Source organism: Cyclopterus lumpus, chromosome 4 (genome assembly GCF_009769545.1).
Source record: "Cyclopterus lumpus isolate fCycLum1 chromosome 4, fCycLum1.pri, whole genome shotgun sequence".
NCBI classification, from domain to species: Eukaryota; Metazoa; Chordata; class Actinopteri; order Perciformes; family Cyclopteridae; genus Cyclopterus; species Cyclopterus lumpus.
Window position 1 is genome coordinate 27,147,333 of NC_046969.1, and position 24,039 is coordinate 27,171,371.

The window sequence follows — 24,039 nt, forward strand, 5'->3', positions numbered from 1 at the left end:
GACCGGGCGTCCTTAGGTTCTCCTCACGTGCAACATCCGGGTCCGCCGCGCGAGCGCGTCTGGTGAGGAAAGACCATCTGGGCGTGTTTACCGATTCATCTGCAGCAGGTCGGTGCCTATAAGAATTATATGTTGTTCTTATGAACATAATACTAACAATACTGTATTACAAACGCTATATAATAATAATAAAAATAATAATACTGTATTTTATACTATAACATTATTACAAACACTATATAATAATAATAATACTGTATTTATACTATAATATTATTACAAACTATATAATAATAATACTGCATTTATACTATAATAACATTATTACAAACTATATAATAATAATACTGCATTTATACTATAATAGCATTATTACAAACACTATATAATAATAATAATACTGCTATATAATAATAATACTGTATTTATACTATAATAACACTATATAATAATAATAATACTGTATTTATACTATAATAACATTATTACAAACTATATAATAATAATAATACTGTATTTATACTATAATAACACTATATTACCAACACTATATAATAATAATAATACTGTATTTTATATTATAATAACACTATATTACAAACACTATATAATAATAATAATAATAATAATAATAATAACAATACTGCTGTACTATTTAAACTTTGTTTTACGTAATGTATTGCATGTAATGTGTTTTGTCCTTTCTGTGGAAGATTAGCGGTCGCCAAGGCAACAGCTGATGGGGATCGAGTTAATAAACAATAAAAGACCAAAAACAGGATTAATTTGAACGTTTCACTAGATTCAAGACCCCCAAACCAACAGGGGGTCTGTGCCTGAGCTTCATGTTGAACGTCTGTGATGTCACCACGTTGTTATAGAGAATATATGTATGGCTGACTTTGTGGTAGATCTGTCTGAAGAGATGATCTCTGAGTCCGTCTTCATGTCTCTGCAGGGTTTCTAAACACACCCGGCGGTTCAATGCCGAACACGTCTGAAGGTCCCGGAGCGAACCTCACGCGGCCCGCCGACGGGGAGCAGGACCGAGGCCTCCTGCCGTGGACCTGCCCGGTGACCCACTCCAGGGAGAAGTTCTACACTGTCTGCTCCGACTACGCGCTCCTCAACCAGGCCGCCTCCGTGGACCGGCCCCCCAACCAGCAGGACCAGGGGCCCCGGCCCAAGGCCTCGGTGGACCGGTCTGCGGGGGCCCACGTGGACTCGGACGGGGACTGTGACATGGAGGAGGTCTCCTCGACTCACACTAAATCCATTCTGGCCTGGGAGATCGACACCTCGGACTTCAACGGGCTCACCAGAAAGATCCGAACAAGTAGGGAGCGTTTGTTTACGTGTACAGGAAGTACTTCATTATGAATACAGTGGTGTTTGTTTACGTGTACAGGAAGTACTTCATTATGAATACAGTGGTGTTTGTTTACGTGTACAGGAAGTACTTCATTATGAATACAGTGGTGTTTGTTTACGTGTACAGGAAGTACTTCATTATGAATACAGTGGTGTTTGTTTACGTGTACAGGAAGTACTTCATTATGAATACAGTGGTGTTTGTTTACGTGTACAGGAAGTACTTCATTATGAATACAGTGGTGTTTGTTTACGTGTACAGGAAGTACTTCATTATGAATACAGTGGTGTTTGTTTACGTGTACAGGAAGTACTTCATTATGAATACAGTGGTGTTTGTTTACGTGTACAGGAAGTACTTCATTATGAATACAGTGGCGTTTGTTTACGTGTACAGGAAGTACTTCATTATGAATACAGTGGTGTTTGTTTACGTGTACAGGAAGTACTTCATTATGAATACAGTGGCGTTTGTTTACGTGTACAGGAAGTACTTCATTATGAATACAGTGGTGTTTGTTTACGTGTACAGGAAGTACTTCATTATGAATACAGTGGCGTTTGTTTACGTGTACAGGAAGTACTTCATTATGAATACAGTGGTGTTTGTTTACGTGTACAGGAAGTACTTTCTGAATAAATGACTGATGCTCTTCAGGTAACGTGAAGAAAAGCAGCAGCAAGAAGATGAAGTCTTCAGGCAGAACCAGCAGAACCCTGCAGGACGCCTCGCTGGAGGAGGTCCAACAGAGAAAGGTTCTGGACCTCAGGAGATGGTACACCGACCTGTTATCAAAGTATCTTTTATTGATGTGTAGCTTAAACCAAGATTCTATAGAAATATGTAGAGCAGAAAGAAACAAACAGAAGTTTGGATGAGTTAACATAAAACAACATCAAGTGATCCACAGTGCAGTCCACATTACAAAAGACACAAAACAAAACCACTACAGAGAGACACAAAACAAACAAAGACACACAAAACAAACAGAGAGACACAAAACAAACAAAGACACACAAAACAAACAGAGAGACACAAAACAAACAAAGAGACACAAAACAAACACAGAGACACAAAACAAACAAAGACACACAAAACAAACAGAGAGACACAAAACAAACAAAGAAACACAAAACAAACAGAGACAAAACAAACAAAGAGACACAAAACAAACAAAGAGACAAAACAAACAAAGAAACACAAAACAAACAAAGAAACACAAAACAAACAAAGAGACACAAAACAAACAAAGAGACAAAACAAACAAAGAGACACAAAACAAACAAAGAGACACAAAACCACTACAGACACAAAACAAACAGAGACACAAAACAAACAAAGACACAAAACAAACAAAGACACAAAACAAACAGAGACACAAAACAAACAGACACAACACAAACAGAGACACAACACAAACAGAGACACAAAACAAACAAAGACACAAAACAAACAAAGACACAAAACAAACAGAGACACAAAACAAACAAAGAGACACAAAACCACTACAGACACAAAACAAACAGAGACACAACACAAACAAAGACACAAAACAAACAGACACAACACAAACAAAGACACAAAACAAACAGAGACACAAAACAAACAGAGACACAACACAAACAAAGACACAAAACAAACAAAGACACAAAACAAACAGAGACACAACACAAACAGAGACACAACACAAACAAAGACACAAAACAAACAAAGACACAAAACAAACAGAGACACAACACAAACAAAGACAACACAAACAGAGACACAAAACAAACAGACACAAAACAAACAAAGAGACAAAACAAACAAAGAGACACAAAACAAACAAAGAGACAAAACAAACAAAGAGACACAAAACAAACAAAGAAACACAAAACAAACAAAGAGACAAAACAAACAAAGACACAAAACAAACAAAGACACAAAACAAACAGAGACACAAAACAAACAAAGACACAAAACAAACAGAGACACAAAACAAACAGAGACACAACACAAACAAAGACACAACACAAACAAAGACACAAAACAAACAAAGAGACACAAAACAAACAAAGACACAAAACAAACAGAGACACAAAACAAACAAAGACACAAAACAAAGACACAAAACAAACAGAGACACAAAACAAACAAAGAGACAAAACAAACAAAGAGACAAAACAAACAAAGACACAAAACAAACAGAGACACAAAACAAACAAAGAGACACAAAACAAACAAAGACACAACACAAACAGAGACACAAAACAAACAAAGACACAAAACAAACAGAGACACAAAACAAACAAAGACACAAAACAAACAAAGACACAAAACAAACAGACACAACACAAACAAAGACACAACACAAACAGAGACACAAAACAAACAAAGACACAAAACAAACAGAGACACAAAACAAACAAAGAGACACAAAACCACTACAGACACAAAACAAACAGAGACACAACACAAACAAAGACACAAAACAAACAGACACAACACAAACAAAGACACAAAACAAACAGAGACACAAAACAAACAGAGACACAACACAAACAAAGACACAAAACAAACAAAGACACAAAACAAACAGAGACACAACACAAACAAAGACACAAAACAAACAAAGAGACAAAACAAACAAAGACACAAAACAAACAGAGACACAAAACAAACAAAGAGACAAAACAAACAGACACAAAACAAACAAAGACACAAAACAAACAGAGACACAAAACAAACAAAGAGACAAAACAAACAAAGAGACACAAAACAAACAAAGACACAAAACAAACAGAGACACAAAACAAAGACACAACACAAACAGAGACACAAAACAAACAAAGACACAAAACAAACAAAGAGACAAAACAAACAAAGACACAAAACAAACAGAGACACAACACAAACAAAGACACAACACAAACAGAGACACAAAACAAACAAAGACACAAAACAAACAGACACAAAACAAACAAAGACACAAAACAAACAGACACAACACAAACAAAGACACAACACAAACAGAGACACAAAACAAACAAAGACACAAAACAAACAGAGACACAACACAAACAAAGACACAACACAAACAAAGACACAAAACAAACAAAGAGACAAAACAAACAGAGACACAAAACAAACAAAGAGACAAAACAAACAGACACAAAACAAACAAAGACACAAAACAAACAGAGACACAAAACAAACAAAGAGACACAAAACAAACAGAGACACAAAACAAACAGAGACACAAAACAAAGACACAAAACAAACAAAGACACAAAACAAACAAAGAGACAAAACAAATAAAGACACAAAACAAACAAAGAGACACAAAACAAACAAAGAGACAAAAAACCACTACAGACACAAAACAAACAAAGACACAAAACAAACAAAGACACAAAACAAACAGAGACACAACACAAACAAAGACACAAAACAAACAAAGACACAAAACAAACAGAGACACAACACAAACAGAGACACAACACAAACAGAGACACAAAACAAACAGAGACACAAAACAAACAGAGACACAAAACAAAGACACAAAACAAACAAAGACACAAAACAAACAGACACAACACAAACAAAGACACAACACAAACAGAGACACAAAACAAACAGAGACACAACACAAACAAAGACACAACACAAACAAAGACACAAAACAAACAAAGAGACAAAACAAACAGAGACACAAAACAAACAAAGAGACAAAACAAACAGACACAAAACAAACAAAGACACAAAACAAACAGAGACACAAAACAAACAAAGAGACACAAAACAAACAAAGACACAAAACAAACAGAGACACAAAACAAACAGAGACACAAAACAAACAGAGACACAAAACAAAGACACAAAACAAACAAAGACACAAAACAAACAAAGAGACAAAACAAATAAAGACACAAAACAAACAGACACAAAACAAACAAAGAGACACAAAACAAACAAAGAGACAAAAAACCACTACAGACACAAAACAAACAAAGACACAAAACAAACAAAGACACAAAACAAACAAAGACACAAAACAAACAGAGACACAACACAAACAAAGACACAAAACAAACAAAGACACAAAACAAACAAAGACACAAAACAAACAAAGACACAAAACAAACAGAGACACAACACAAACAAAGACACAAAACAAACAAAGACACAACACAAACAGAGACACAACACAAACAGAGACACAAAACAAACAAAGACACAACACAAACAGAGACACAAAACAAACAGAGACACAACACAAACAGAGACACAAAACAAACAGAGACAACACAAACAGAGACACAAAACAAACAGACACACAACACAAACAGAGACTAAGAGGCTAAACGACTCTAAAGTCTTGCCCTGAAAGAGGAGAGGTGTCGCCTCCTTTTGGATCTCTGTTAACGAGCGCTTGCCCACCTGTGAAGTCCTTTATTGTGTTGTACTTCCTGTTTCAGGTACTGCATCAGTCGGCCACAGTACAAGACGTCGTGTGGGATCTCGTCTCTAGTGTCCTGCTGGAACTTCCTGTACAGCACTCTGGGGGCAGGAAGGTGAGCTTAGAGGGTCTAGTTCAGTGTTCCAGAGCCTCTGACCTTTCAGCCCGTTACTGTAAGTCAGACTTTGCCTGAGGGATTTACCCATAATTCATAGCAATGTGAAGTTAAACACGGGGTTACCAGTGGAAGCATGGAGACCTCAAAGGTAAACAAAGAGGACGAATACGGCGTATTACATGTTCACTGAAACGTGAGGAAAGAACCTGGAAGACATTGACATGATCGTCATGACAACGTGACATGATCGTCATGACAACGTGACATGATCGTCATGACAACGTGACATGATCGCCATGGCAACGTGACATGTTTGTATTTATAACATTCAAAGCCCTCAGAGCCTCTCACACCATCTGTTAGGTCCCCGGGGGTTCAGGGTTTAAGGCGCGAGGGGGGACGCTGGGACCGGACCTCCATGTAGACGCCCTGAGACACTAACTGTGCTTTATCTCAGTCTGCCCCCCATCTCTCAGGAGGAGGCGCTGCACATTCTGGGCTTCCAGCCGCCTTTCGAGGAGATCAAGTTCGGCCCCTTCACGGGCAACGCCACCCTGATGCGGTAAACAGCCGGCGCCACGTAAGTGACCCCCCACCGGCTCACGCCAGTAATCAGGGACTCTTTCTCGCAGCTGGTTCCGGCAAATCAACGACAACTTCCGCGTGCGAGGCTGCTCCTACATCCTGTACAAACCTCACGGGAAGCACAAGACGGCCGGAGAGACAGGTGAGTGACAGCCCCACGGCCGCATGTGGGGGAGGGGGGGTGGAGGTCATAACCGCTCAGATGTTTGCAGCTGAAGGAGCGCTGGCGAAACTGACCCAGGGTCTGAAGGACGAGTCCATGGCCTACATCTACCACTGCCAGAACCACTACTTCTGCCCCGTGGGCTTCGAGGCCACGCCCCTCAGAGCTGCCAAAGCCTACAGGTGAGAGGTCGTCCTCAGTGCTCTCTTAAAGGGACAGTGTGGGGGAGGTCGTCCTCAGTGCTCTCTTAAAGGGACAGTGTGGGGGAGGTCTTCCTCAGTGCTCTCTTAAAGGGACAGTGTGGGGGAGGTCTTCCTCAGTGCTCTCTTAAAGGGACAGTGTGGGGGAGGTCGTCCTCAGTGCTCTCTTAAAGGGACAGTGTGGGGGAGGTCGTCCTCAGTGCTCTCTTAAAGGGACAGTGTGGGGGAGGTCTTCCTCAGTGCTCTCTTAAAGGGACAGTGTGGGGGAGGTCTTCCTCAGTGCTCTCTTAAAGGGACAGTGTGGGGGAGGTCGTCCTCAGTGCTCTCTTAAAGGGACAGTGTGGGGGAGGTCGTCCTCAGTGCTCTCTTAAAGGGACAGTGTGGGGGAGGTCTTCCTCAGTGCTCTCTTAAAGGGACAGTGTGGGGGAGGTCTTCCTCAGTGCTCTCTTAAAGGGACAGTGTGGGGGAGGTCGTCCTCAGTGCTCTCTTAAAGGGACAGTGTGGGGGAGGTCGTCCTCAGTGCTCTCTTAAAGGGACAGTGTGGGGGAGGTCGTCCTCAGTGCTCTCTTAAAGGGACAGTGTGGGGGAGGTCTTCCTCAGTGCTCTCTTAAAGGGACAGTGTGGGGGAGGTCTTCCTCAGTGCTCTCTTAAAGGGACAGTGTGGGGGAGGTCGTCCTCAGTGCTCTCTTAAAGGGACAGTGTGGGGGAGGTCGTCCTCAGTGCTCTCTTAAAGGGACAGTGTGGGGGAGGTCGTCCTCAGTGCTCTCTTAAAGGGACAGTGTGGGGGAGGTCTTCCTCAGTGCTCTCTTAAAGGGACAGTGTGGGGGAGGTCTTCCTCAGTGCTCTCTTAAAGGGACAGTGTGGGGGAGGTCGTCCTCAGTGCTCTCTTAAAGGGACAGTGTGGGGGAGGTCGTCCTCAGTGCTCTCTTAAAGGGACAGTGTGGGGGAGGTCGTCCTCAGTGCTCTCTTAAAGGGACAGTGTGGGGGAGGTCTTCCTCAGTGCTCTCTTAAAGGGACAGTGTGGGGGAGGTCTTCCTCAGTGCTCTCTTAAAGGGACAGTGTGGGGGAGGTCTTCCTCAGTGCTCTCTTAAAGGGACAGTGTGGGGGAGGTCTTCCTCAGTGCTCTCTTAAAGGGACAGTGTGGGGGAGGTCGTCCTCAGTGCTCTTAAAGGGACAGTGTGGGGGAGGTCGTCCTCAGTGCTCTCTTAAAGGGACAGTGTGGGGGAGGTTGTCCTCAGTGCTCTCTTAAAGGGACAGTGTGGGGGAGGTCTTCCTCAGTGCTCTCTTAAAGGGACAGTGTGGGGGAGGTCAGGATTTATAATTTAGATATAACTAAATCAATATTTATAGAGCGGCAACATTTATTAATTTAGTTAGGTCCATATATACAGTATATATGGACCTAACTAAATTAATACATATACATACATATAATACATATTATATTTTAGTTTTTTTACTGAGCAATATTGTGTCAATTTAATGAAAAAAATCTAGTTTCTTTTCAGCTTCAGTTTATAATGTTTGGCGACTTATTATTGTTTCAGTTTTAGTACACAATAATAATAAAGTCTAAAATGCTGATATTAAAAACCCTGAAGAGTAAATTTGAACATGAATCCTCGGTGGCTGGCGCTGTGTGTCCTTCAGGGGCCCGCTGCCCTCCAGCGAGGCGGAGCACTGGATCCTGATCGGGGAGCCCAGCAGGAAGCACCCGGCCATCCACTGCAAGAAGTAAGTCAGCTCCCTCCGGCGGGTTCCGGGTCAGAACCGTTCAACATGGACCTCTTTGTTCAGGTGGATGGACGTCGTGACCGACCTCAACACGCAGAACCCCGAGTACCTGGACATCCGTCACACGGAGAGGGGGGTGCAGCGGCGGCAGACCAAGAAGGTCCGAATGCTTTGACTTCATGTTCACTGAGCAGAGCCTGAACGCATCATGAGAACGTTATCATGTACCTTCAGCCAGTACTCATGTTCACTGAGCAGAGCCTGAATGCATCATGAGAACATTATCATTTACCTTCAGCCAGTACTCATGTTCACTGAGCGGAGCCTGAACGCATCATGAGAACGTTATCATTTACCTTCAGCCAGTACTCATGTTCACTGAGCGGAGCCTGAACGCATCATGATAACGTTATCATGTACCTTCAGCCAGTACTCGTGTTCACTGAGCAGAGCCTGAACGCATCATGAGAACGTTATCATTTACCTTCAGCCAGTACTCATGTTCACTGAGCGGAGCCTGAACGCATCATGATAACGTTATCATGTACCTTCAGCCAGTACTCGTGTTCACTGAGCGGAGCCTGAACGCATCATGATAACGTTATCATGTACCTTCAGCCAGTACTCGTGTTCACTGAGCGGAGCCTGAACGCATCATGATAACGTTATCATTTACCTTCAGCCAGTACTCATGTTCACTGAGCGGAGCCTGAACGCATCATGATAACGTTATCATTTACCTTCAGCCAGTACTCATGTTCACTGAGCGGAGCCTGAACGCATCATGAGAACGTTATCATTTACCTTCAGCCAGTACTCATGTTCACTGAGCGGAGCCTGAACGCATCATGATAACGTTATCATGTACCTTCAGCCAGTACTCGTGTTCACTGAGCGGAGCCTGAACGCATCATGATAACGTTATCATGTACCTTCAGCCAGTACTCGTGTTCACTGAGCGGAGCCTGAACGCATCATGATAACGTTATCATGTACCTTCAGCCAGTACTCGTGTTCACTGAGCGGAGCCTGAACGCATCATGATAACGTTATCATGTACCTTCAGCCAGTACTCATGTTCACTGAGCAGAGCCTGAACGCATCATGAGAACGTTATCATTTACCTTCAGCTAGTACTCATGTTCACTGAGCAGAGCCTGAACGCATCATGATAACGTTATCATTTACCTTCAGCCAGTACTCATGTTCACTGAGCGGAGCCTGAACGCATCATGAGAACGTTATCATTTACCTTCAGCCAGTACTCATGTTCACTGAGCGGAGCCTGAATGCATCATGAGAACGTTATCATTTACCTTCTGCCAGTACTCATGTTCACTGAGCAGAGCCTGAACGCATCATGAGAACGTTATCATTTACCTTCAGCCAGCACTCATGTTCACTGAGCGGAGCCTGAATGCATCATGAGAACATTATCATTTACCTTCAGCCAGTACTCATGTTCACTGAGCGGAGCCTGAACGCATCATGAGAACGTTATCATTTACCTTCAGCCAGTACTCATGTTCACTGAGCGGAGCCTGAACGCATCATGATAACGTTATCATGTACCTTCAGCCAGTACTCGTGTTCACTGAGCAGAGCCTGAACGCATCATGAGAACGTTATCATTTACCTTCAGCCAGTACTCATGTTCACTGAGCGGAGCCTGAACGCATCATGATAACGTTATCATGTACCTTCAGCCAGTACTCGTGTTCACTGAGCGGAGCCTGAACGCATCATGATAACGTTATCATGTACCTTCAGCCAGTACTCGTGTTCACTGAGCGGAGCCTGAACGCATCATGATAACGTTATCATTTACCTTCAGCCAGTACTCATGTTCACTGAGCAGAGCCTGAACGCATCATGATAACGTTATCATTTACCTTCAGCCAGTACTCATGTTCACTGAGCGGAGCCTGAACGCATCATGAGAACGTTATCATTTACCTTCAGCCAGTACTCATGTTCACTGAGCGGAGCCTGAACGCATCATGATAACGTTATCATGTACCTTCAGCCAGTACTCGTGTTCACTGAGCGGAGCCTGAACGCATCATGATAACGTTATCATGTACCTTCAGCCAGTACTCGTGTTCACTGAGCGGAGCCTGAACGCATCATGATAACGTTATCATGTACCTTCAGCCAGTACTCGTGTTCACTGAGCGGAGCCTGAACGCATCATGATAACGTTATCATGTACCTTCAGCCAGTACTCATGTTCACTGAGCGGAGCCTGAACTTCATTAACAATAATGATGAATATAAAATATATTTTATTTACTTATCATTTTAAGTGTTTTTATGAAGAAAACCATAATATTCTGGGTCCTTGTAGACCAGCTGATCAAACAAAGGGATCTTTATCTGTTTAGATCATCACTGATCATTAATTAGTATCTTGCTGGTTTATGAGCGTATGAACGAGCCTCTCTCCTCTGGCTCTCAGCTGGGGGGAAACCTGCACTGCATCATGGCCTTCCAGAGGGTGAACGGCCCCTGGGCTCAGAACCTGGAGAACCTGCACCACGACTTCCACCAGCAGCACCAGCAGGGCCAGGAGAGCGCCGCCCAGGACGCCCAGGAGGGGGCGCCGTCCAAGCGGCCGGGCGTCCTGGGATGCTCCCTCAGCACGGCGAGACCGAGCCACCCCCCCGACAGCCACCTGGAGGAGGACTGAGGGCGAGCCGCCCCCCGACAGCCACCTGGAGGAGGACTGAGGGCGAGCCGCCCCCCGACAGCCACCTGGAGGAGGACTGAGGGCGAGCCGCCCCCCGACAGCCACCAGGAGGACTGAGGGCGAGCCGCCCCCCGACAGCCACCAGGAGGACTGAGGGCGAGCCGCCCCCCGACAGCCACCAGGAGGAGGACTGAGGGCGAGCCGCCCCCCGACAGCCACCTGGAGGAGGACTGAGGGCGAGCCGCCCCCCGACAGCCACCAGGAGGAGGACTGAGGGCGAGCCGCCCCCCGACAGCCACCTGGAGGAGGACTGAGGGCGAGCCGCCCCCCGACAGCCACCTGGAGGAGGACTGAGGGCGAGCCGCCCCCCGACAGCCACCTGGAGGAGGACTGAGGGCGAGCCGCCCCCCGACAGCCACCTGGAGGAGGACTGAGGGCGAGCCGCCCCCCGACAGCCACCTGGAGGAGGACTGAGGGCGAGCCGCCCCCCGACAGCCACCAGGAGGACTGAGGGCGAGCCGCCCCCCGACAGCCACCAGGAGGACTGAGGGCGAGCCGCCCCCCGACAGCCACCTGGAGGACTGAGGGCGAGCCGCCCCCCGACAGCCACCAGGAGGAGGACTGAGGGCGAGCCGCCCCCCGACAGCCACCAGGAGGACTGAGGGCGAGCCGCCCCCCGACAGCCACCAGGAGGACTGAGGGCGAGCCGCCCCCCGACAGCCACCAGGAGGACTGAGGGCGAGCCGCCCCCCGACAGCCACCAGGAGGAGGACTGAGGGCGAGCCGCCCCCCGACAGCCACCAGGAGGAGGACTGAGGGCGAGCCGCCCCCCGACAGCCACCTGGAGGACTGAGGGCGAGCCGCCCCCCGACAGCCACCTGGAGGAGAACTGAGGGCGAGCCGCCCCCCGACAGCCACCTGGAGGACTGAGGGCGAGCCGCCCCCCGACAGCCACCAGGAGGACTGAGGGCGAGCCGCCCCCCGACAGCCACCTGGAGGACTGAGGGCGAGCCGCCCCCCGACAGCCACCTGGAGGAGGACTGAGGGCGAGCCGCCCCCCGACAGCCACCTGGAGGACTGAGGGCGAGCCGCCCCCCGACAGCCACCTGGAGGACTGAGGGCGAGCCGCCCCCCGACAGCCACCAGGAGGAGGACTGAGGGCGAGCCGCCCCCCGACAGCCACCAGGAGGAGGACTGAGGGCGAGCCGCCCCCCGACAGCCACCTGGAGGACTGAGGGCGAGCCGCCCCCCGACAGCCACCTGGAGGACTGAGGGCGAGCCGCCCCCCGACAGCCACCAGGAGGACTGAGGGCGAGCCGCCCCCCGACAGCCACCTGGAGGACTGAGGGCGAGCCGCCCCCCGACAGCCACCTGGAGGACTGAGGGCGAGCCGCCCCCCGACAGCCACCTGGAGGACTGAGGGCGAGCCGCCCCCCGACAGCCACCTGGAGGACTGAGGGCGAGCCGCCCCCCGACAGCCACCAGGAGGAGGACTGAGGGCGAGCCGCCCCCCGACAGCCACCAGGAGGAGGACTGAGGGCGAGCCGCCCCCCGACAGCCACCTGGAGGACTGAGGGCGAGCCGCCCCCCGACAGCCACCAGGAGGAGGACTGAGGGCGAGCCGCCCCCCGACAGCCACCTGGAGGACTGAGGGCGAGCCGCCCCCCGACAGCCACCTGGAGGACTGAGGGCGAGCCGCCCCCCGACAGCCACCAGGAGGACTGAGGGCGAGCCGCCCCCCGACAGCCACCAGGAGGAGGACTGAGGGCGAGCCGCCCCCCGACAGCCACCTGGAGGACTGAGGGCGAGCCGCCCCCCGACAGCCACCTGGAGGAGGACTGAGGGCGAGCCGCCCCCCGACAGCCACCTGGAGGACTGAGGGCGAGCCGCCCCCCGACAGCCACCAGGAGGACTGAGGGCGAGCCGCCCCCCGACAGCCACCTGGAGGACTGAGGGCGAGCCGCCCCCCGACAGCCACCTGGAGGAGGACTGAGGGCGAGCCGCCCCCCGACAGCCACCTGGAGGACTGAGGGCGAGCCGCCCCCCGACAGCCACCTGGAGGACTGAGGGCGAGCCGCCCCCCGACAGCCACCAGGAGGAGGACTGAGGGCGAGCCGCCCCCCGACAGCCACCAGGAGGAGGACTGAGGGCGAGCCGCCCCCCGACAGCCACCTGGAGGACTGAGGGCGAGCCGCCCCCCCGACAGCCACCTGGAGGACTGAGGGCGAGCCGCCCCCCGACAGCCACCAGGAGGACTGAGGGCGAGCCGCCCCCCGACAGCCACCTGGAGGACTGAGGGCGAGCCGCCCCCCGACAGCCACCTGGAGGACTGAGGGCGAGCCGCCCCCCGACAGCCACCTGGAGGACTGAGGGCGAGCCGCCCCCCGACAGCCACCTGGAGGACTGAGGGCGAGCCGCCCCCCGACAGCCACCAGGAGGAGGACTGAGGGCGAGCCGCCCCCCGACAGCCACCAGGAGGAGGACTGAGGGCGAGCCGCCCCCCGACAGCCACCTGGAGGACTGAGGGCGAGCCGCCCCCCGACAGCCACCAGGAGGAGGACTGAGGGCGAGCCGCCCCCCGACAGCCACCAGGAGGAGGACTGAGGGCGAGCCGCCCCCCGACAGCCACCAGGAGGAGGACTGAGGGCGAGCCGCCCCCCGACAGCCACCTGGAGGACTGAGGGCGAGCCGCCCCCCCGACAGCCACCAGGAGGAGGACTGAGGGCGAGCCGCCCCCCGACAGCCACCAGGAGGAGGACTGAGGGCGAGCCGCCCCCCGACAGCCACCTGGAGGACTGAGGGCGAGCCGCCCCCCGACAGCCACCAGGAGGAGGACTGAGGGCGAGCCGCCCCCCGACAGCCACCTGGAGGAGGACTGAGGGCGAGCCGCCCCCCGACAGCCACCAGGAGGACTGAGGGCGAGCCGCCCCCCGACAGCCACCAGGAGGACTGAGGGCGAGCCGCCCCCCGACAGCCACCTGGAGGACTGAGGGCGAGCCGCCCCCCGACAGCCACCAGGAGGAGGACTGAGGGCGAGCCGCCCCCCGACAGCCACCAGGAGGACTGAGGGCGAGCCGCCCCCCGACAGCCACCAGGAGGACTGAGGGCGAGCCGCCCCCCGACAGCCACCATGGAGGACTGAGGGCGAGCCGCCCCCCGACAGCCACCAGGAGGAGGACTGAGGGCGAGCCGCCCCCCGACAGCCACCAGGAGGAGGACTGAGGGCGAGCCGCCCCCCGACAGCCACCTGGAGGACTGAGGGCGAGCCGCCCCCCGACAGCCACCTGGAGGAGAACTGAGGGCGAGCCGCCCCCCGACAGCCACCTGGAGGACTGAGGGCGAGCCGCCCCCCGACAGCCACCAGGAGGACTGAGGGCGAGCCGCCCCCCGACAGCCACCTGGAGGACTGAGGGCGAGCCGCCCCCCGACAGCCACCTGGAGGAGGACTGAGGGCGAGCCGCCCCCCGACAGCCACCTGGAGGACTGAGGGCGAGCCGCCCCCCGACAGCCACCTGGAGGACTGAGGGCGAGCCGCCCCCCGACAGCCACCAGGAGGAGGACTGAGGGCGAGCCGCCCCCCGACAGCCACCAGGAGGAGGACTGAGGGCGAGCCGCCCCCCGACAGCCACCTGGAGGACTGAGGGCGAGCCGCCCCCCGACAGCCACCTGGAGGACTGAGGGCGAGCCGCCCCCCGACAGCCACCAGGAGGACTGAGGGCGAGCCGCCCCCCGACAGCCACCTGGAGGACTGAGGGCGAGCCGCCCCCCGACAGCCACCTGGAGGACTGAGGGCGAGCCGCCCCCCGACAGCCACCTGGAGGACTGAGGGCGAGCCGCCCCCCGACAGCCACCTGGAGGACTGAGGGCGAGCCGCCCCCCGACAGCCACCAGGAGGAGGACTGAGGGCGAGCCGCCCCCCGACAGCCACCAGGAGGAGGACTGAGGGCGAGCCGCCCCCCGACAGCCACCTGGAGGACTGAGGGCGAGCCGCCCCCCGACAGCCACCAGGAGGAGGACTGAGGGCGAGCCGCCCCCCGACAGCCACCTGGAGGACTGAGGGCGAGCCGCCCCCCGACAGCCACCTGGAGGACTGAGGGCGAGCCGCCCCCCGACAGCCACCAGGAGGACTGAGGGCGAGCCGCCCCCCGACAGCCACCAGGAGGAGGACTGAGGGCGAGCCGCCCCCCGACAGCCACCTGGAGGACTGAGGGCGAGCCGCCCCCCGACAGCCACCTGGAGGAGGACTGAGGGCGAGCCGCCCCCCGACAGCCACCTGGAGGACTGAGGGCGAGCCGCCCCCCGACAGCCACCAGGAGGACTGAGGGCGAGCCGCCCCCCGACAGCCACCTGGAGGACTGAGGGCGAGCCGCCCCCCGACAGCCACCTGGAGGAGGACTGAGGGCGAGCCGCCCCCCGACAGCCACCTGGAGGACTGAGGGCGAGCCGCCCCCCGACAGCCACCTGGAGGACTGAGGGCGAGCCGCCCCCCGACAGCCACCAGGAGGAGGACTGAGGGCGAGCCGCCCCCCGACAGCCACCAGGAGGAGGACTGAGGGCGAGCCGCCCCCCGACAGCCACCTGGAGGACTGAGGGCGAGCCGCCCCCCGACAGCCACCTGGAGGACTGAGGGCGAGCCGCCCCCCGACAGCCACCAGGAGGACTGAGGGCGAGCCGCCCCCCGACAGCCACCTGGAGGACTGAGGGCGAGCCGCCCCCCGACAGCCACCTGGAGGACTGAGGGCGAGCCGCCCCCCGACAGCCACCTGGAGGACTGAGGGCGAGCCGCCCCCCGACAGCCACCTGGAGGACTGAGGGCGAGCCGCCCCCCGACAGCCACCAGGAGGAGGACTGAGGGCGAGCCGCCCCCCGACAGCCACCAGGAGGAGGACTGAGGGCGAGCCGCCCCCCGACAGCCACCTGGAGGACTGAGGGCGAGCCGCCCCCCGACAGCCACCAGGAGGAGGACTGAGGGCGAGCCGCCCCCCGACAGCCACCTGGAGGAGGACTGAGGGCGAGCCGCCCCCCGACAGCCACCAGGAGGACTGAGTTATGTTATGTTCTTTTATCTAGTTCTGATTTTACTTGAATAACATTTATTTATCTTTAGATTATGTCTCAAAGTCATCCAGTTCAATAGGAAATCTGACGATAAATATTGTTGAGATATTATTGATTTGGTTAAAACATGTTTATTAATTGTGGGACTAAATCATAGAACAAGTGAGATGTTTCTGAGGGAACGCTCTCCAACTGGACCTCGTTGAATCTTGATTAATTCCCTCTGCGAATGAACAATCATTATGAAACTTGCAGGTTATTTCCTCAAGAATCCTTGAAACATAGCCCGAAGGTTTTATTCCAAATGACCTCTAGGGGGCGCCACACGAGCTAAAAAGGTTTCATGACCCGTTTAAAGCCGTGATGAAACCGCTCAATAGGGGGCGCCACCGCTTGTACTAAGTTCACCAAACTTGCTGGATATTTTGTCCCCAAAATGTTTGGAAATAAATGATCGTCTCTGAATTCGCCATAAAACGTGTTATTTGTCTTTAATACAATACATCATTTGTCAGATTAATTCAGAGGGAATAATATATTAAATTATTTTAAATATTAAAGTGTGTCTTCAAAGAATCATTAAAAATGTGAACCTCAGAAAGACGGTTTTATTTATTATTTATTCATGACTCATTTGACAATGATTTGTTTACGGACGTCTTTCTTGTCAACGACATCGTCCAGTCAGACGGAAGACGCGACGCGTCGTAACTCTGCGATGTGAGCCGGGCCGACGCGGCAGCACCCTCCTGGTGGAGCGAGGAACTGCACTCAGATACGTTCCTCGGGTTCAAAAGTATCAACACACCAAATGATACGAGAAGTGAATCACGAGCGTCTCACCGATCAGAGCGGCGCCGAGTTTCATCCACGAGCGGCTGAGCTGAGCTATCGACGCCGAGCGCTTCCCCGTCCAGCTGCTGAGGGAACACATTTAAATGACTTTAAATGTATTTATGGTCTGAAAAGTGCTCATAATGCTTTATACTGTTTATTATTGCATTTGTATTACTTATATACTATGGGCTATAAACATGATTAATATAAAGTGATAAACTCATGTTTACAATGTTTACTGAGGGAATAAATCAAGAGAGAAGTAGAGTCATTTATATAGACTTCTATACAACCAGAGGAGTCGCCCCCTGGTGGTCAGGAGAGAGAATTCAGCTTTAACACATGAAGCATAGACTTCTATACAACCAGAGGAGTCGCCCCCTGGTGGTCAGGAGAGAGAATGCAGCTTTAACACATGAAGCATAGACTTCTATACAACCAGAGGAGTCGCCCCTGGTGGTCAGGAGAGAGAATGCAGCTTTAACACATGAAGCATAGACTTCTATACAACCAGAGGAGTCGCCCCCTGGTGGTCAGGAGAGAGAATGCAGCTTTAACACATGAAGCATAGACTTCTATACAACCAGAGGAGTCGCCCCCTGGTGGTCAGTAGAGAGAATGCAGCTTTAACACATGAAGCATAGACTTCTATACAACCAGAGGAGTCGCCCCCTGGTGGTCAGGAGAGAGAATGCAGCTTTAACACATGAAGCATAGACTTCTATACAACCAGAGGAGTCGCCCCCTGGTGGTCAGGAGAGAGAATGCAGCTTTAACACATGAAGCATAGACTTCTATACAACCAGAGGAGTCGCCCCCTGGTGGTCAGGAGAGAGAATGCAGCTTTAACACATGAAGCATAGACTTCTATACAACCAGAGGAGTCGCCCCTGGTGGTCAGGAGAGAGAATGCAGCTTTAACACATGAAGCATAGACTTCTATACAACCAGAGGAGTCGCCCCCTGGTGGTCAGGAGAGAGAATGCAGCTTTAACACATGAAGCATAGACTTCTATACAACCAGAGGAGTCGCCCCCTGGTGGTCAGGAGAGAGAATGCAGCTTTAACACATGAAGCATAGACTTCTATACAACCAGAGGAGTCGCCCCTGGTGGTCAGGAGAGAGAATGCAGCTTTAACACATGAAGCATAGACTTCTATACAACCAGAGGAGTCGCCCCCTGGTGGTCAGTAGAGAGAATGCAGCTTTAACACATGAAGCATAGACTTCTATACAACCAGAGGAGTCGCCCCCTGGTGGTCAGGAGAGAGAATGCAGCTTTAACACATGAAGCATAGACTTCTATACAACCAGAGGAGTCGCCCCCTGGTGGTCAGGAGAGAGAATGCAGCTTTAACACATGAAGCATAGACTTCTATACAACCAGAGGAGTTGCCCCCTGGTGGTCAGTAGAGAGAATGCAGCTTTAACACATGAAGCATAGACTTCTATACAACCAGAGTCGCCGCCTGGTGGTCAGTAGAGAGAATGCAGCTTTAACACATGAAGCATAGACTTCTATACAACCAGAGGAGTCGCCCCCTGGTGGTCAGGAGAGAGAATGCAGCTTTAACACATGAAGCATAGACTTCTATACAACCAGAGGAGTAGCACCCTGGTGGTCAGGAGAGAGAATGCAGCTTTAACACATGAAGCATAGACTTCTATACAACCAGAGGAGTCGCCCCCTGGTGGTCAGTAGAGAGAATGCAGCTTTAACACATGAAGCATAGACTTCTATACAACCAGAGGAGTCGCCTGGTGGTCAGTAGAGAGAATGCAGCTTTAACACATGAAGCATAGACTTCTATACAACCAGAGGAGTCGCCCCCTGGTGGTCAGGAGAGAGAATGCAGCTTTAACACATGAAGCATAGACTTCTATACAACCAGAGGAGTCGCCCCCTGGTGGTCAGGAGAGAGAATGCAGCTTTAACACATGAAGCATAGACTTCTATACAACCAGAGGAGTCGCCCCTGGTGGTCAGGAGAGAGAATGCAGCTTTAACACATGAAGCATAGACTTCTATACAACCAGAGGAGTCGCCCCCTGGTGGTCAGGAGAGAGAATGCAGCTTTAACACATGAAGCATAGACTTCTATACAACCAGAGGAGTCGCCCCCTGGTGGTTAGTAGAGAGAATGCAGCTTTAACACATGAAGCATAGACTTCTATACAACCAGAGGAGTCGCCCCCTGGTGGTCAGGAGAGAGAATGCAGCTTTAACACATGAAGCATAGACTTCTATACAACCAGAGGAGTCGCCCCCTGGTGGTCAGGAGAGAGAATGCAGCTTTAACACATGAAGCATAGACTTCTATACAACCAGAGGAGTTGCCCCCTGGTGGTCAGTAGAGAGAATGCAGCTTTAACACATGAAGCATAGACTTCTATACAACCAGAGTCGCCGCCTGGTGGTCAGTAGAGAGAATGCAGCTTTAACACATGAAGCATAGACTTCTATACAACCAGAGGAGTCGCCCCCTGGTGGTCAGGAGAGAGAATGCAGCTTTAACACATGAAGCATAGACTTCTATACAACCAGAGGAGTAGCCCCCTGGTGGTCAGGAGAGAGAATGCAGCTTTAACACATGAAGCATAGACTTCTATACAACCAGAGGAGTCGCCCCCTGGTGGTCAGTAGAGAGAATGCAGCTTTAACACATGAAGCATAGACTTCTATACAACCAGAGGAGTCGCCCCCTGGTGGTCAGGAGAGAGAATGCAGCTTTAACACATGAAGCATAGACTTCTATACAACCAGAGGAGTCGCCCCCTGGTGGTCAGGAGAGAGAATGCAGCTTTAACACATGAAGCATAGACTTCTATACAACCAGAGGAGTCGCCCCCTGGTGGTCAGGAGAGAGAATGCAGCTTTAACACATGAAGCATAGACTTCTATACAACCAGAGGAGTCGCCCCCTGGTGGTCAGGAGAGAGAATGCAGCTTTAACACATGAAGCATATACTTCTATACAACCAGAGGAGTCGCCCCCTGGTGGTCAGGAGAGAGAATGCAGCTTTAACACATGAAGCATAGACTTCTATACAACCAGAGGAGTCGCCCCCTGGTGGTCAGGAGAGAGAATGCAGCTTTAACACATGAAGCATAGACTTCTATACAACCAGAGGAGTCGCCCCCTGGTGGTCAGGAGACGTATTCGGCGTCTCTACGGTCCAAATATGGATGGCTGAGGATGGCAACGGCTCCAAAACCAATGAGCGACTTCATGACGACCACATTCCCTTCATAAAGACAGTCTATGATCTCTACTGTGGACCCGATTCATTGATAAGTGATCTTTCTGTGAGAGGAATATATCATTAAAAGGATTTAAACCTGAATATTATTTCTTCATCAAGATGACGGTTTCCTGTGAAGTTGAGTCCTCACCCCTGCTCAGAGTCCCAGTCCTCTCCACTGTTGGGGTACACCACCCAACTCAGGTCTGGGCTCCGTAGGGACCCGGCAGAGTCCAGCAGCGGCTCCACCAGTGCCGGTGAGCAGCAGTTGACCCCGACGGCGACCAGCTGAGTGGACCTTTGAGCCATCTGCACGGCGTCGGTGAACAAGCTGCCGTCTGACAGTCGCCTCCCGTCCTGACAGACAACAAACAACAACGAGTCAACAACGGGTCAACAACGAGACACCGAGTCAACGAGTCAACAACGGGTCAACAACGAGTCACCGAGTCAACAACGAGTCAACAACGAGTCAACAACGAGTCGGCACCGGTCTGGCGGAGCTTTGGCTCCCACCTTGCAGGAGAAGGACAGCCAGGCTCTGCAGTCGGGGAACTCTCTGAGCAGCTCCAGCAGAGCCGACGCCTCCTTGATGCTCGGAATCGTCTCCAAGGCAACAAGGTCGGCGCCGGCGGCTGCAAGGACGTCGATCTGAGGCCGGTGCCAGACTTTAAGATCCTGGTGAGAGAACGTCGGTGATCGGTTAACCCTCCAGTCTCTGGGGTGGTATGCTTAGACCTTTTAAGCCCCACGGCGCCCAATTGGGGGCCGATTTACACATTATAGTTAGACTGTGTAAAACATCACAATAAACATGAGCAAATATATTGATGTTGTACATCAAATTAAACAAACTGAAAGAATTATCAAAATATCATAATCATCATTTTGTCACTCAGCACGTTTTCGTAGCTAGCAACCCGTAGCTAGCAACCCGTAGCTCGGTGCTATCAGAAAAAGCCAGATAGCAAAGAGCAAGAAGATTTAACACAGATTCTAAATATCTTTTCAAATCCTTCTGCACCAAAGCATCAGTAATATACAAGTGAAATATATGGTTTGGTACATGAGAAAATTAAAATTGCCCAAATGCCCATTTGGCCTAATTAATCTGTACTAAAACCTCTAACTTTGTTCTGCTTTACTTTTTCAAAGTCAGACTTTGCAGAGAGACTGGTCCCAAAGTGTTTCATGACCTCTGATGTCCTCTAATGTTTCTGTGCATCCTTCCAAGAGATAATCATCCTGAAAGGGCTTTTCTTTCTAGGCGAACCTGAAAATTCTACTTTTGCTGTCTTTCATCTTTATTTATTCTTAACCAGTAACAAATATACTAATATTTACACACCTGAACAAAAGCACACGTGTTGCCTTTATTATAACCAACATTATTCAAATAGCCTTTGTGGTTGCAGAGATACACCTTTTTTAGTGTGGGGATGTTATTTCCAGCAGAAACCTAGAAAATGGCTCTGGGTTTAAAGGGTTAGGATCAATACTCTGAACGCTGAGCTCTGATTGGCTGACACTCACTTCAACGCTCATCTGCTCCGCGTAAGCGCCGGAGTACTCGGAGCCGTCGTGAAGGAACGTCCCGTACGGCCCCACGGACGCCGCCACCAGCGGCCGCCTGCGCCCTCCAGAGACACACACAGACGTCACTCACAAGGCGCTTTGGTTCCGTACTGTTTGGTTCTGTACCTGTTGGTTCCGTACCGTTTGGTTCCGTACCTGTTGGTTCCGTACTGTTTGGTTCCGTACCGTTTGGTTCCGTACCTGTTGGTTATGTACCTGTTGGTTCCGTACCTGTTGGTTCCGTACCGTTTGGTTCCGTACCTGTTGGTTCTGTACCTGTTGGTTCCGTACCGTTTGGTTCCGTACCGTTTGGTTCCGTACAGTTTGGTTCTGTACCTGTTGGTTCCGTACCGTTTGGTTCCATACCGTTTGGTTCCGTACCTGTTGGTTCCGTACCGTTTGGTTCCGTACCTGTTGATCCGTACCGTTTGGTTCCGTACCGTTTGGTTCTGTACCTGTTGGTTCCGTACCTGTTGGTTCCGTACCGTTTGGTTCTGTACCGTTTGGTTCCGTACCTGTTGATCCGTACCGTTTGGTTCCGTACCTGTTGGTTCCGTACCTGTTGGTTCTGTACCGTTTGGTTCCGTACCTGTTGGTTCCGTACCGTTTGGTTCTGTACCTGTTGGTTCCGTACCTGTTGGTTCCGTACCTGTTGGTTCCGTACCTGTTGATCCGTACCGTTTGGTTCCGTACCTGTTGATCCGTACCGTTTGGTTCCGTACCTGTTGATCCGTACCTTTTGGTTCCGTACCGTTTGGTTCTGTACCTGTTGGTTCCGTACCTGTTGGTTCCGTACTGTTTGGTTCTGTACCGTTTGGTTCCGTACCTGTTGATCCGTACCGTTTGGTTCCGTACCTGTTGGTTCCGTACCGTTTGGTTCTGTACCTGTTGGTTCCGTACCTGTTGGTTCTGTACCTGTTGGTTCCGTACCTGTTGGTTCCGTACCTGTTGATCCGTACCGTTTGGTTATGTACCTGTTGGTTACGTACCGTTTGGTTCCGTACCTGTTGGTTCCGTACCTGTTGGTTCCGTACTGTTTGGTTCTGTACCGTTTGGTTCCGTACCTGTTGATCCGTACCGTTTGGTTCCGTACCTGTTGGTTCCGTACCGTTTGGTTCTGTACCTGTTGGTTCCGTACCTGTTGGTTCTGTACCTGTTGGTTCCGTACCTGTTGGTTCCGTACCTGTTGATCCGTACCGTTTGGTTATGTACCTGTTGGTTACGTACCGTTTGGTTCCGTACCTGTTGGTTCCGTACCGTTTGGTTCCGTACCTGTTGGTTCTGTACCTGTTGGTTCCGTACCGTTTGGTTCTGTACCTGTTGGTTCTGTACCTGTTGGTTCCGTACCTGTTGGTCGAGCGTCGGAGAGGAACCGGTCCACGGCCTCTCCGGCCAGCCGGACTCCGGACACCAGCAGCTCTCTGGCGCGCTCGGCGCTCACGTCCGGCTCTCCGGTGAACCCGGCGACGCTGGCCTGGTATGTTGCCGTGGTGATGACGTCAGCGCCGGCAAGGAGGAACCTGGAGAACGTTGACCCCGTAAGATTTAGTGATGTCATAAAGTGTTCCCACTAAAAATTTGATGAGGAGATCATTTCAGTCTGAAGGTTCTCGAGGCTTCAAAGCTCGGATATGGTTTGTTGTTGTTGTTGTTGTTGTTGTTGCATCGAACGATTATTATCATTATTGATTTATATGTCAATCATATTAGAGAAATAGTAACTGTCACATTGGCCGACCCTTAGCCTTAGATCAAGTATGACTGAAACATAATATTTATAAATACATTCCTACATTCTCACGTAAATTAAATCACAACAACACATTTAAAACCCCTCAATAGGAGAAACACAAATATTAGTATTATACACACTAATATTAGTATTACACACACTAATAATATTAGTATTACACTCACTAATATTAGTATTATACACATTAATAACATTAGTATCATTAGATGTTGTTTGTGATCCAGACAAAAAAAAGATTTAAAGATATTAATGACCTGAAATGAGCTTCTCTGA

The 24,039-nt window shown here is 50.9% G+C and overlaps 2 protein-coding genes across 8 annotated transcripts in view; one reads left to right on the forward strand and one right to left on the reverse strand.

Moving 5' to 3' along the window:
• On the forward strand, positions 1-11,352 carry LOC117729568 (basic immunoglobulin-like variable motif-containing protein). The gene is made up of 10 exons (XM_034530775.1): positions 1-108; positions 959-1,336; positions 2,030-2,147; positions 5,830-5,925; positions 6,386-6,490; positions 6,561-6,655; positions 6,726-6,858; positions 8,527-8,610; positions 8,674-8,770; positions 11,069-11,352. Exons 2-10 carry the CDS (start codon positions 985-987, stop codon positions 11,297-11,299), a joined length of 1,311 nt encoding a protein of 436 aa, XP_034386666.1. The 5' UTR covers positions 1-108; positions 959-984; the 3' UTR covers positions 11,300-11,352.
• Positions 8,754-24,039, reverse strand: part of zgc:172121 (uncharacterized protein LOC337599 homolog) — a 20,900-nt gene continuing 5,614 nt past the window's right edge. For 4 of the 7 annotated variants that reach the window (XM_034530781.1, XM_034530778.1, XM_034530783.1 and 1 more), the window contains 7 exons: positions 24,021-24,039; positions 23,361-23,533; positions 21,972-22,075; positions 20,955-21,116; positions 20,590-20,795; positions 17,201-17,277; positions 16,959-17,106 (listed from right to left, as the gene is read on the reverse strand). The exon at positions 24,021-24,039 is cut by the window's right edge and continues 49 nt beyond it. In XM_034530781.1, the coding sequence (XP_034386672.1) occupies positions 17,042-17,106; positions 17,201-17,277; positions 20,590-20,795; positions 20,955-21,116; positions 21,972-22,075; positions 23,361-23,533; positions 24,021-24,039 (806 nt within the window). In that variant the 3' untranslated portion in view covers positions 16,959-17,041. Of the gene's footprint in view, positions 8,808-16,958; positions 17,107-17,200; positions 17,278-20,535; positions 20,796-20,954; positions 21,117-21,971; positions 22,076-23,360; positions 23,534-24,020 lie in introns of those variants that run through there. The other 3 variants (XM_034530784.1, XM_034530779.1, XR_004609378.1) reach the window with 3 other exon arrangements.